This window comes from Megalobrama amblycephala, linkage group LG5, assembly GCF_018812025.1.
Source record: "Megalobrama amblycephala isolate DHTTF-2021 linkage group LG5, ASM1881202v1, whole genome shotgun sequence".
NCBI lineage: Eukaryota > Metazoa > Chordata > Actinopteri > Cypriniformes > Xenocyprididae > Megalobrama > Megalobrama amblycephala.
In genome coordinates, this window is record NC_063048.1 from 26,756,971 (window position 1) to 26,771,855 (window position 14,885).

General features: G+C 37.1%; 2 protein-coding genes across 2 annotated transcripts in view; both read right to left on the bottom strand.

The window, feature by feature from the left end:
- Positions 1–749: 749 nt before the first annotated feature.
- Positions 750–4,438, bottom strand: kcnk17 (potassium channel, subfamily K, member 17). The gene is made up of 5 exons (XM_048190298.1): positions 4,093–4,438; positions 3,452–3,566; positions 3,181–3,347; positions 2,832–3,000; positions 750–2,006 (listed from the first exon to the last, which is right to left on the bottom strand). Exons 1-5 carry the CDS (start codon positions 4,324–4,326, stop codon positions 1,792–1,794), a joined length of 900 nt encoding a protein of 299 aa, XP_048046255.1. The 5' UTR covers positions 4,327–4,438; the 3' UTR covers positions 750–1,791.
- A 3,198-nt stretch (positions 4,439–7,636) lies between these two features.
- kif6 (kinesin family member 6) overlaps positions 7,637–14,885 on the bottom strand; it is a 196,961-nt gene continuing 189,712 nt past the window's right edge. The window contains exon 16 of the mRNA XM_048190258.1: positions 7,637–8,655. Within this exon, the coding sequence (XP_048046215.1) occupies positions 8,573–8,655 (83 nt within the window). The 3' untranslated portion in view covers positions 7,637–8,572. The remainder of the gene's footprint in view (positions 8,656–14,885) is intronic.

Below are 14,885 nucleotides of genomic sequence, written 5' to 3' on the forward strand. Positions count from 1 at the left end.
GGTTTGAGTTTACGGACCTGTTGCTATGAAAGCAAGTCCAGGATGAGCGTCAAAAAACCGAACAATCCAAGATCATGCCAAATCGCCATCAGTCAAATCCAGCTAAGTGAGTTAGCGACGTACGAAGAATATGCCCCTGAAGGTTGCTGTGTAATTCACACCCTGACTAAGACACATTGGGGGAAGCATTTAAATAATCCCATGAATGCATATAAAAAATAAAGAATCGGATCGAATTAATCACTTCACATTTAATTTTAATGTGAATCGTTTTGAATCGAATCGTTCTGAATTTGCAAAAATCTTTCTTGAATCGAATTGAAAACCTGTGAACCATAAATTGAATCGATTTGCAGTTTATATCCAGAGATTCACAGCTCTACCCACAACCCACTGTGTGTGGGATGAGGATTCGATTAGAACTACAAACATGAATAAAAAGTGTTAAAAAACCTACAAACATGGCTGATGTACAAGGCCGACAGTAGAGAGGTTTAGATAAAGGGGTTTGAGTGATTAATAATTAGTATCTAACCTGATGAAAAGATATTTATTTTAATGTTTTCCACATATATTTCATCTGCAACAGCATTGTGAAGATACATTTGGTCATTAACTTTTAAATGCATCATTATATAAATTGCAAACACAGGAGGAGAGTTCTCCACATGAAAGACCCACGACTGGCAGATCAATGTGCTACTACATTTCTCTCTGAAACTGTAGGAAATTAAATTGAATGTGGAGGATTTTAACTGTGACAAGATGATTGACAGGGAAGTTTAAAATGTGACAGGATGCATGTAGCCTCCTAACTAAGTGACAGAGCTGTTTGTTAAATATGCAATTATGATAATGTAGGCAAGCTATCCCAAAGCTTGCCAACTCTTCTGCTACACACTCCAAAGTATGTACTTTTTCTTCATAAAAAGAGTACATACTTTTAGGTCGTAGTATAAGTAGGCGAACTGGGATGCAGCAAGGGTCTTGCAGGCAGAAGTCCTGTTTGCATTTAGAAGGTAACTATAGCAACAGGCTGCTTCTCAACCATAGCAACAAAAACAATCCTTTTTTTATTGTCAGGAATTACGATTTATATCATGTGGTACAATGACGAAACATAGTGACAATATTTATCAGTTTATTTTAGATTTACATATCACAAGTATATTAAGTCTCAAAACTTGAGTGTTTTGTTTGAAAAGTATTTGAGAGTTGATATATGACTATGCTGGGGCAGCAAAGGACTATTTTGGGGTTTGTACAAACCTTAAAATACCACACAACAAAAATTTGCTATAGAGATTCCTGTCAAAAAAGCTAGACCTGCCCTCAAAGTCATTGAATAATTCACAAAAGATATCATCGAAATGATTATTGACTGGTGTGCCAGTTTGATATCACTGAAATAAATTGATTCAGAGATGTCTGAAAATATATAATATTACTAATGTGTGTAATAAAATTGCTATATGACATAAACCTGTTCTTTTTCAGTTGTGAATTTTAAGGACCTGTTGGTTTGTGGTGTGCCAACGATTAATCCTCAGTGCAACAGTGAGATTTTAAAGCCAAACATTGTCAGTCAGACAAGTGATGCTCAAAATTCTTGATTGTTTTAACCATAAATTTTGTTCACTGATCAAAATCTTTAGTTTAGAAGAAACTATGAATTTTATTGATTTTTACTATAACTTTGAAGGATACTTTAAATATACTGAGTAACTGATTTATTAATTAACCATACAATATTTTATTAGTAGCTACCCTATTTCCTTTTAAACTCAATTCTCATGTTTCTTCTACTTTCAGTCCTTTTTCCGGCTGTTCTTTGGACTCCTCCACTTGTGTTTGTGCATTCCGCCTTCCTCTCAAGTAAGCATTGAAACTCTCCAGTAAATCAATGGTATGATTGATCAGAAGAGCAAGCCAAGCCAGGCCAAAGAATATCCAGGCTGCCATCAGACAGCTGTACCACTCTGGGTAGTTTTTTGCTGGGTTGTGATCTGGCAGGAGAAACAAAGTTGTTAAGATGTTATCCGGTTTGGGGAAAATGCTGAATTTACTGTATTAAATGATTTCAACTGAATAATGACTGTTTACTATTGTCTTTTTAGAGCTGCTTTACAGCAGAATTGAATCGTTAATCTAATATTTACATCACTGAATCATTATTTTCCTGTTTATTACTGTAAATCTGCTTTGATACAATCTGTATTGTATCAGGTGCTATATAAATAAAGGTAACTTGACTTGACTGCTCAAGTTTAGCTCTATATTGAAGGCTATCTTGGTGTCCAAAATGAAAATTGATGTTAAATTATTAAATATAATGTATCAAATACTTTATTAAATGCTATGCTTACAAAAATATGCATTTCCTTCCATTGCCTTAAGTACATATATTTTACATTTGAATTACAATTCTGCATCTTATTTGCTACCTCAATTCAAAATTCAAATTCAGGAAAATTCAAATTCAATTTTGAATGACACACAGCCAAAGCTGTGATGTCACTTCCTGAAAATAGGGCTACAAGAATAATTACAAAATATAATTACATTTTAGGTGGTTTACAGTCAAACAAAGAAGGCTTTATGTAATATTAGAAAAACAACTGTCATTATGTGGATATAAAGTCCTAATGCACAACTAATAACAATGATGTGAGCAGATGAGCATTTTAAAGTATTTGTTATATAGTTCAGATACATTTTAACATTTAAAAATCTTATGGATCTAAAGCTAAAGTGATACATGGAGTGTAAATACTAAATACTGTTTTTTTTTTTTTTTCTTTTTTTTTCTTTTTGTAAGTGTGGTCTCCTACCTGCAACATAATCTCCAAATCCAATAGTGCTAAGCGTTATAAAGCAGTAGTAAATGGCTTCAGCATAACTCCATCCCTCATACTCTTTAAAGAGCAACATAGGAACCACAAAGTACAGGAATGCTGAACTTATGAAGGATATACTGTGAATGGATATTCGTACACATTTCTGTGGGAAAGAACAGACTCATTTGAGCACAGTGTGTGTGTGCAGATAAATGTCAAGCATGTTAATATCAATTTTCATTCCTTATTACAAACAAATATCTATGCAATAATTTTTATTTATTTTTACAACCCACCAGTCCATCTTTAATGCTGACTGGTAAAGAAGGAGTTAAATTCTCACCCCTCTATCAATCTTTTTCTCCAGAAAATTGCAAAAATTCCTCTCAATGGCCAACATGTATTTTCCAACTCTATTTAAGATCACTACGTTCAGGGGAATGCCAAAAAGAGCAAACATCACACAGAAGATCTGACCAGCTGTTGTCAGTGGGATTATATTCCCATAGCCTGCAGAAAAAAAATGTAACCTTTACCCAATTGAATGGATGCCACACAACAAACCACATTCAACTGACTGACAAATTCAAGGTGTTTAGTTTCCCATTTCTCACCAATAGTTGTGACCACTGTTGCCGCAAACACAGATGAGCTGGTATATTTCCAGAAGCCATCTGCAGTGTCATTGCTGTCTGGACTCAAGCCACTCAGGGAAGCAGCTTTTATCATCTTTGAGACAGTGATGTCAAGCAATAAGTACTTATTTGTAATACATGAAATAACAGTAAAAACAGTAACTGAGTGTGTCATTTCACTATACAAAAAAGCTAAAATAACCATGTAAATAAACTCAACAATAGACAAACAAGAAGTCTATGAAAACTTTCCATTCAGTTATACATTCAGTTCTAAACTGGACATTCAGTTCTAAACTGTTCATCATGTATTAAAAACAAACCGGTAGTCATGTCTATTTTCTGCATGTTTCAAGGACCTTTTGACCAAAAGCAGTAACTATTTTAAATGACTAAAAGTTTGAATTCAGATTTTGCACTGAAGCATTTTTTATGAATGAACCGTTGAGGCCACACATCCATTGCAAAAGGTATGAAAAATTGCCCAAGCATTTCCTCACTGTATCAACTCATCATTATTGCTGTTGTGGGATAAGTCAAGCACTGTTACAAAAAGCACTGTACCATATAGTTAAGAAAAATCTAGTCTCAGAAAATCTAGTCTCAATATCCATTCATACCTCTGCTAGTTCTCGGAGGCCATTCTGACCCACACAAGGGTACTTCTCGAGTAGTTTCATTCTTTTCTCCTTCAGAATATCAATCTGTTGCAACACATACCATCCTTCTAGCTTCCAGAAGACCAGCCCTCCAACAAGGACATAGGCTACATAAATAATTCCAAGGAACAGGATAGAAGGTAACCGAGTTAAGCTAAGAAACTGACATAACTTTCCTGAAAATACGGGGAGCATGGTGCCTTTGGTTGTCTGGCTCACCTGTCTGCCAGTGCAGCTGCAGGATGGAGCTACTGGGTGTGGATTTACTCTGTTTATGTGACAGGCAAATCACCCCCTGTGTAATGAATGACAGAATCAGACCCTATGACCTGACATGCAAATGTTGATTGAAGGAGAGTAGAAGACAGGGAGTTAGGAGTTAAAGAGGGAGGTTGAAGTGGTTAGAAGCTACAATCAGTACTGTCTGCCAATGGCATCTTCAGCCAAGTATCAGGTTCACATATCCAAACTTATTCAGCTTTTCCATTTAAGGTTTATTTTCCATGAATCAACTATTCCACAGATTTTCAAAAGGAAAGTCATCTGTATCACTTGTTTATCTCTCACTCCAAAAATAACTCATTGGATGAACTCAATTTAATTGAAGGCAAGATTTCCATCCAATACATGTGTAGCACCAACTCATAAAAGACTCTTTTTTGCAATGAAATGGAATCGAATTGGTCCCACTTAATTTGGTCAAATACAGTTTAAATTAAATGGATACATTTATAAAGTGAACATTTATATGCTTGACCAACTCAAACTAAAACATTTAATTGGGAAATAAATTATTAGGTAGAAATCCTTCCAATTTTGTTCCTTCCTATATAGAGATAATAGAGACAAAACTTGGTTAAGATGTTTTTATTTAAAAGTCATAAAAACAGGTATAAGACCGTTATTTAATGTAAAACAAAAACAATATTAGAAAAAGGGAAAAAATCCAATGTCAAAATTTCAATATGATAAATAAATATCTGCTGTTTGTTAATGAGTTATTGTATTCAGAACATTGAAAAATTATTCAACCAAACAAACAAAAAAAAAAAAAAAAGTAATACAACAAGCGATTCATCTTAAGGAGGCAATAAACACAAAAAGTGCTAAAAATACAAAGATTCAAACAATGTTCAGAATAGTACAAGCTAGAACAGGGAGGATTTAATAGTGAAAGCATAGAAGAGTTTATTTCTTTATTTATTAAAGAGAGAGATGAGTGAGAGCTCATGAGATGAGTTTTCAGCAGTTTCTTGTATACTGTCATAGCCTGGAAAAGAAGTTGTGTTGCATGCTCATTTCGGAAGGGCCTGATCTTCCTGGTGTTGTGCAGTGCACACCTGCATGACCTGTGCTGTCTTTGTGGTATCTGAATGTCAGCTGGTCATCAAAGACTAATTCAAGATTTTTGGAGGATCAGGATCGAATTATTGTTGATGAACCTAGTTAGATGGTAAAATTATGCTGATTGTTGGAGTGACTGAGAAGACAAGAAGTTCTGTCTTTGCTCGATTGAGTTGCAGGTGATGGTCTTTCATCTATGCCAAGATGTCTATCAGGCAGTCCAAGATCTAGTCATCATACTTTTTGCGTGTGGAGGGGTGTGTGTCTGCCACATTCACAATCCTAAAAAGGATAATAAAAACAGTATTATAGATACCATGCAGTATTTAACAAAATCACATAAGTAAATCAGATTATTTGAGCAAATTTGACTCACTTTTTATAAGGAGGTTATAGGAAGTGTTCCCGGTTCCGGCTGACCTAATTTATATAGCCTAATAATCCTTTAACGGATTTGAAAATATAAATTCATAATGTGTTATGTGTATGCCAGGTTAAAGAGATGCGTTTTTAGTCTAGATTTAAACTGACAGAGTGTGTCTGCTTCCCGAACAATGCTAGGAAGATTGTTCCAGAGTTTAGGTGCCAAATAGGAGAAGGATCTACCACCTGCGGTTGATTTTGATATTCTAGGTATTATCAGCTGGCCTTGAATTCTGAGATCGCAATAGATGTGAAGGACTATAATGCTTTAAGAGCTCGCTCAGGTTCTGGGGAGCTAAACCATTTAGTGCTTTGTAAGTAATTAGTAAGATATTAAAATCTATACGATGTTTAACAGGAAGCCAATGCAGTGCTGACAGAACTGGACTAATATGGTCATACTTCCTAGTTCTAGTAAGAACTCTAACTGCTGCATTTTATACGAGCTGTAGTTTATTTATCAGGCGAGCAGAACAACCACCCAGTAAAGCGTTACAGTAATCTAGCCTTGAGGTCATGAACGCACGAACTAACTGTTCTGCATTTTTCATTGAGAGCATGTCATAGTTTAGATATATTTTTAAGATGGAAGAATGCGGTTTTACAGATGCTAGTAACATGGCCTTCAAATGAAAGATTGGTATCAAAGAGCCAGTTATGTCATTCATTCCTCCAAGGCTAACTTACACACACACCATGAACACACACCCGGAGCAGTGGGCAGCCATTGCTGCGGCGCCCTGGGAGCAGTTGGGGGTATGGTGCCTTGCTCAAGGGTCTCACCTCAGTTGTTGTATTGAGGGTGGAGAGAGCGCTGGATATTCACTCCCCTCACCAACAATCCCTGCCGGACCTGAGACTCGAACCCATGACCTTTGGGTTACAAGTCCGACCCTCTATCCATTAGGCCACGACTGCCCCCAAAAAGACTTCATACATCCACTAAAAATCTCCTTGAGAGTTGGCCAAATGTCTAGCATCTATTGTTTAGACATGACACTTCACTTGGAATTTTGTTATCTAATGCAATGTTATCCAACTACTTTTTGAGCCACTGATTGATCATCAATGCAGTAATTTGAGCCTGGGTCTCTCCATCACACCTGTCATCAACAAAGTGGTCAAAGTGTTTCACCTGTAAAGAAGATCACACACACACACACACACTAAGGCTCTAAAAAAGATATTAAACTCTATTAAAATAAAAGAGCGGCTTTGAGAGTCAGGAAATATTTTACCTGGCTGCTCACTGTTCATCTCAAATATTATTGCTGACCATTAATGTCATTTGAAAGATATTTGAGACTTGTGTGACTTATTGCCTATATATACTGAATTAATTTTATTATTATTATTATTATTTACAATTAAGATATCCTAATATACTAAATGTGAAGCTTGTTAATAAAATTCGGTTCTATTAATTTGTCTAAAACTTGGGAATGACCAGGACTAATTTGGCATTGTCATCTTGGTAACACTGTACAATAAAGGTTCATTAGTTAACATTAGTTAACATGAACTAATAATGAACTGCACTTATACAGCATTTATTATTCTTTGTTAATGTTAATTTCAACATTTGCTAATACATTATTAAAATCTTTAGTTAACGCACTGTGAACTAACATTAACAAAAAATGAACAACTGTATTTTCATTAACTAACGTTAATGAAGATTAGTAAATACAGTAACATATGTATTGCTAATGGTTAGTTCATGTTAGTTAATACATTAACTAATGTTTAACTAATGAACCTTATTGTAAAGTGTTAACATAAATATTTTTTACCTAAACTATATAGTATCTTGACATTGATATCTGTATATTGCTGGCATATTCTAGATTACATAAAGGAAACAATGAAGGGCCACTTTATGTCTGTTCAATCTGATGAAAAAAGTGCTGCTCCCTTATGCAAATGACAGCTCAGAACCTTATTACGCAAACAAATCTATTCATAGTCATGCAAACAAGTGCATCATAAAATAAAAAATGACCAGATCTTAGTCTTGAGATTTTTGAGCAGACAAATGTCAAATATGGTTGCCAGTAGCAATCAAAGATTACAATATGAAATATCTGTAAAACAGAACAGCACACTTAGTAATATATATTCAAAAAAGATATTCACTGTGAATGAATGAAACAAAAGAGGTATACAGTTCAACAACAGAAACAGCAAAATTACCAGAAATATCAGACAGCTTTATATCGGAGCAATATTGTAAAACAAAAACAAACAAACAAACAAACAAACAAACAAACAAACAAAAAACTGTGATATTATTTTCACGAAAGAACTTGAATATAAACAAACAATTAAGGATATGATTTCACCACTCTATAAATAAGACTAATCTGGGTTTGGCAGGGTGACAGAGCTCTGATCAGGTTAACATTTTAAGATAGCTTGTAAAAACACCAGACAAGTGCCTTCACCAGTAATTTACAGTACATTGCTGCTATGCAACTACATCACCCTTAATTCTAGCTCCTCATTTCCAGCAAGTTCTCCACTAAAAGGCAACATAATATATATACAACAGGCAGCCAGGTTCTTAAATGGAGATATAAAGTGATGCTATTATATTTGTCAATGTGCACAGCACCTTCTGAGCCATGTGAGAGTTTCCACATGTTTAAGAGTCATTCAAATGTCCTTTAGGGGTTTATCTGGCCCAGAGGTATGCAAAAATGTGTGATTGTTCATTGCTTGCCTTCCTCCATGCATAACTGTTCTTATTTAGCCCTCCTGAAACAAAAAGACACAAAGAGACATGAACAGTCAATCTACACGTATCAAACGTATCTACACACATAGATAAGTAATCTATATGTATCAAAGTGTACTGTATAGAAAAGGCAAACATCACAACTCTGAAGTATGACAATATAGGAAAAAAATGAATCTGCTAACTATTAGTGTCTTCTTTTATTCACTGAACAACTGATTAGTTCAGGAGAAAAGATTTTATGTATCTGTCACGGTGGGTCAGACATGGATGAGGAAAAGAGAATCTGGTGCAGCTTAATGCTTTATTAACAGGAATAAAACAAAGGTAATCTAAATACTGAAAAAGAACAGCTTTACATAAACATATGGTCAAAACCAAAACAAGTGAACAAACTGAGGGCATATATATATATATATATATATATATATATATATATATATAGTATCTCACAGAAGTGAGTATACCCCTCGCATTTTTGTAAATATTTTATTATATCTTTTCATGTGACAACACTGAAGAAATTACACTTTGCTACAATGTAAAGTAGTGAGTGTACAGCTCGTATAACAGTGTAAATTTGCTGTCCCCTCAAAATAACTCAACACACAGCCACACAAGTGAGTACACCCCTAAGTGAAAATGTCCAAATTGGGCCCAATTAGCCATTTTCTCTCCCCGGTGTCATGTGACTCATTAGTGTTACAAGGTCTCAGGTGTGAATGGGGAGCAGGCGTGTTAAATTTGGTGTTATCGCTCTCAATCTCTCATACTGGTCACTGGAAGTTCAACATGGCACCTCATGGCAAAGAACTCTCCGAGGATCTTAAAAAAGAATTGTTGCTCTACATAAAGATGGCATAGGCTATAAGAAGATTGCCAAGACCCTGAAACTGAGCTGCAGCATGGTGGCCAAGACCATACAGCGGTTTAACAGGACAGGTTACACTCAGAACAGGCCTCGCCATGGTCAACCAAAGAAGTTGAGTACACGTGCTCAGCGTCATATCCAGAGGTTGTATTTGGGAAATAGACGTATGAGTGCTGCCAGCATTGCTGCAGAGGTTGAAGGGGTGGGGGGTCAGCCTGTCAGTGCTCAGACCATCCATCGCACACTGCATCAAATTGGTCTGCATGGCTGTCGTCCCAGAAAGAAGCCTCTTCTAAAGATGATGCACAAGAAAGCCCGCAAACAGTTTGCTGAAGACAAGCAGACTAAGGACATGGATTACTGGAACCATGTCCTGTGGTCTGATTAGACCAAGATAAACTTATTTGGATAAGCTTATTTTGTGGCAGCAGCCAGGTGAGGAGTACAAAGACAAGTGTGTCTTGCCTACAGTCAAGCATGGTGGTGGGAGTGTCATGGTCTGGGGCTGCATGAGTGCTGCCGGTACAGGAGAGCTACAGTTCATTGAGGGAACCATGAATGAGCAGAGCATGATCCCCTCCCTTCGGAGACTGGGCCGCAGGGCAGTATTCCAACATGATAATGACCCCAAACACACCTCCAAGACGACCCCTGCCTTGCTAAAGAAGCTGAGGGTAAAGGTGATGGACTGGCCAAACATGTCTCCAGACCTAAACCCTATTGAGCATCTGTGGGGCATCCTCAAATGGAAGGTGGATGAGCGCAAGGTCTCTAACATCCACCAGCTCCGTGATGTCGTCATGGAGGAGTGGAAGAGGACTCCAGTGGCAACCTGTGAAGTTCTGGTGAACTCCATGCCCAGAGGGTTAAGGCAGTGCTGGAAAATAATGTTTTCCAGGCGCAGCATGCAACATTGTTTTTTGTACGAGAAGACATGGCAGAAGGCAGTGACAGTGCTCGGGAGATTATTCAGAATTCTAAGAGGACCAAATCTGAGATATGGTCATATTTTGCCTTTTACAAAACTCCTGAGGGAAACTTAATCGTAGACGGTTACCCTGTCTGCAGAATATGCAAAAAGAAAGTTGCTGCAAAAGGCGGAAACACTTCAAATCATCTTCGTGACCACCACCCACTTGTATGAAACACAAAGTAAATTAACTTTTTACCTCAATATCAAAACTAAGATGGGGAAATAATTGGACACAAAATATTGTTTTGAGTAGAAATATTTTATCTCACTTGTAATTAACACAAAGCTTCCGTGAATAAAAGTTTGCAGCTAGTGACTTTGAATCAAGATTAACAAACTTAGTTCAAACAAGACTATTAGAGACCCACTGAAGTGGCTTGGAACGCGCAGCATTATTCAATGTGTTGACTTAAAGGGGTGGTTCAGTGGTTTTTTTCTAGGCTTGATTGTGTTTTTGGGGCACAGTTTAACATGTCTTAATGCTTCGTTTTTTTGAAAACGCTGTATTTTTCATATATTTTAGCTTTATTCTACACCTCTGTTTCCAATGTCATATGAACGGTTCGTTTGACTTTCTGCTTCTATGAAGCCACTCCCTCCGAAATACGCAATGTGCTCAGATTGGTTAGCAGGTTGGTAGCTAGCCACGCCCCTTACCATCTGTTGCTTCAGTCAAAATGTAAATAATGGCGTCTATATTGCTGTATCAAATTGAGCCGAATCAGACCCAGATGAAGAGGAAAAAGCAGAACCTCTCCAATCGCGGCTTTTAAAGGATGTTTATGAATGGTATTTCATTATGTATTTGTGTCAAAGTGTTTAGATATGCTGTCACTGCTGTTTGTTAGCTTTCAATATACAGTTTTATCCTGATTAAAGCTTTACTGTAGCTGAATACATGACTGAGTAGTTGCATTTTTGTAAAGGTAGCGTTTAATTTATAGCATGAACAACTGTTTGTCTATGAACATAGACGTTTGTTGGTGTTTGTTGCACTAGAACTTAGCTAACTGGCTAGCAAAAACGAGTTGCTCTTTGTATATGTCCTTGATACAACCAAAAATAGCAACAGAACTATACATTTAAAAGACAAACAATAAAACGTACTTACAGTTTGAAGCCAATAAACAGCAGCTTCTGCTTTTAAAGTAGGAACTGCTTAATCTTTCAGTAATAGCCTTTGTGCAAAACCAGCATCGAACTGGTGTAGATTCTGGAAGCTGTCTTCAGCGCCGCATCCAGTGTAGAAAATATCACAGATTATAATGGGTTCTATATCTTTTGACGCGTCGCATCACGCAGCTCGCGTTCGGTGTAAACAACTCTTCCGCTTCCATTATACTGTGCCACATGGCCTCGCCCACTTTGTTGCGTGTTCCCGGGGGCGTGTTTATGTTAATAACAAGGGTTTATGATGTCACCAACCCGGGAAGAAGCTCGTTGTAGTCCAAACCGGCCGTTTTTGTAGGCATTAAACTGCCATAACTTTAAAAGACAATATCTCCGTTTGCATTGAACTTTCAGCGCTGTAACTTTGCAGATACTGTTTATGCTCCAGCAGCAACATTACACACTAACTAAAGTTAAAAAAGTTAAATCTGGTGTTGGAGCATCTATATCTTAAAAAAACATAACAACATAGATTGACAGTAAAGCTTTAGAACTTTCTAATGATATAACTTGTTATCTTTATTATTATTTTAGATAGTATCTAAGATAGATAGCTCTTGCTAACATGGTCATGTCGAGATAGGCGGGCATGGTTTAAGCAACCAGTCACATGGGCTACTACGACGTCCCGCCTCTTTGCCCATTTTCAGTTATCCGGGAGTGACGTGCGGTGACGCGCTGCTAAGATGGCAGCGGCCTCATTTTCGCTTCAAAAATGATCTTCAGAACTCTATGGGTGTCACGATCAAAGTCGGCTCCTGTCAGTTTCTGGACTACACTTCCCACAATCCTCCCTGCCAATCACATGCACTCACTCCACCAATCACCTGTTGCCACATACAGCCATGCACACTCCACACTAATCACCACACCCAGCTGATACGCATTACCTGGACTATAAAGGACTCACACACACACCACCTCACCACGAAGTCTTGATTCCTTGTGACAATTCTGAGCATTTCCTTGTATCCTGTCTGCCTGTGATTGATCTTACCTGTTCCTGTTTATTGACCCGTTGCTGCCTGTCCTGACCCTTGCCTTGTATACTGTTCTGTGAATGATATCCGCCTGCCTCGATCTACTGCCTGTACCCTGACTACGATTCTGCCTAGCCCTTGCTGTTCCTGTTTGCCCCTGCTTAGACTCTGCCTGTACGACCACGCTTACTTTTGTAATAAAAGCTTGCATATGGATCTTACCATGAGTCCCGCCTCGTTACAATGGGTGACGTCATGGACACTACGTCCATATTTTTTTACAGTCTATGCGTTAAACGCAATGGAAAGCATAGTTACACTGTCTTAATCATTCCCTATCCCCTATATAGTGCACTATGTATCATTCATAATTTAGAAAATAGTAAATTAGTAATTGTGAATTGTGATTTTATGCACTGTGTTAACTGATATATATGAATGACGTCATTTATATAGATCAGTGGCTGTTATAATGCGTTGCTATTGAAGACGGTCATATAATTTAATGTTTATGCTTAAAAAAGTGCATAGAGCTACTAATTTTATTTGTTGATTGTCAAATATAAAACTTGTTGAAATGTTTTCAGTGTACGTATCAGTTGTTTTCCAATATTTTCATCTCATTTTAACAAAACCGTGATAATATTGATAATTGTGATAATTTTAATTGTGATATGAACTTTTCATAACGTTTCATCTCCAATATATAACTGAACATAAAAAAAGGTGCACAATGTAATCAGTTACCATGACAACAAACTAGTTAACAGAACACAGGGGACTCATACCATGATGGTAAGTTGAACAAACTTAGGGTTAAAGGATTATTTTAGAGTTGACAAAACCAAACCAATCCAGTCAGGTTTTGTTGGTATACCATGACACTGATCATCAACTTTCTCTGTCAATTTAGGCTTTGACCCTTGTTCATGCAGTTTGTGCACATGAAAGTGTGACATCAATAGCGAACAGCTAATCACATGCTTTGAAACATGCAAAACTGGGATTCACTTCTCGTGAGAGAGTCAGCGCAATTTAACTCTCTCTTCTGCTGAAGATTAAGAGATTGAAGAATATGAAGTATATAAATGAATTTACACAGCAAAAAGTAAATGTCTTGCTATGTCAGTGCAATTGAAAGTTGTGAAGTTAGTTTATATAGTTAGATAATATACAGTATATAGTATACAGAGACTCAAACATGTAAGCTAACATGTAGTTTTATCTATTGATACTAAATTATGTTTACACACATGTACATATTATTGGTATATATTATCCCCCTTCCATATGTAAAGCGCTTTGAGTACCCAGGAAAGCGCTATATAAATTTAAGGAATTATTATTATTATTATTATTATGTACATATTATTGGTATATATTTATATATACAAAATGCTTAGTAAGCATTATATTAACTCTTTAACTAATATGTAATGGATTATGGGTATAAAAATTATATAAATAATGTGTGGGTAAAATATTGTCCTCAAAGAGATGAATTTTGGAATATAATATAACAATGCACAATCACAGTGACGCCGATTGTGTTAAGCATTTACCTTATCTGAGAGAAATGTAGCAGCGCGTTGATCCGACAGTCTCTTCATAGGAAGATTACAAACGGCGAAAGCCAACTGATGACACACGACGATTCTCTGCTGTTATTTTGGTGGTTTGTTTCACAATGTGAGTACAGGATTTACTTCAATGCCCCTTGTTGGTAGACATTACTTTTATTATTTGCTCTATATGTCTCCTGCTTCTTGAATCTCGCACCACCTGAGCTGACTGGAATGCTTTTGGTTGTCATGACAATGACGTAGTTTAGGGCGGCTATATTTCGCGTTTATTTACACTGAACCAGAACAGTATCAGAGTCGCCTTTGATACTAGGGGCTGAGGTGGGTCAGACCCGGCGTATTTTAGGTCTTCTTTAATGTGTCATTGCATCTTTACACTGAATTCTGAGCAGATACAGACCCGCTTCAGAGCAGCCATAAATCGGCTGTGTAAAGATGCCTCTAGAGTAACTGCCTGTCTCCTGGAATCTCCTCCATGCTCTTGAGACTGTGCTGGGAAACACAGCAAACCTTCTGGCAATGGCAAGCATTGATGTGCCATCCTGGAGGAGTTGGACTGCCTGTGCAACCTCTGTAGGGTCCAGGTATCGCTTCATGCTACCAGTAGTGACACAGACCCTAGCCAAATGCAAAACTAGTGAAAAACAGTCAGAAAAGATGAGTAGGGAAAAAA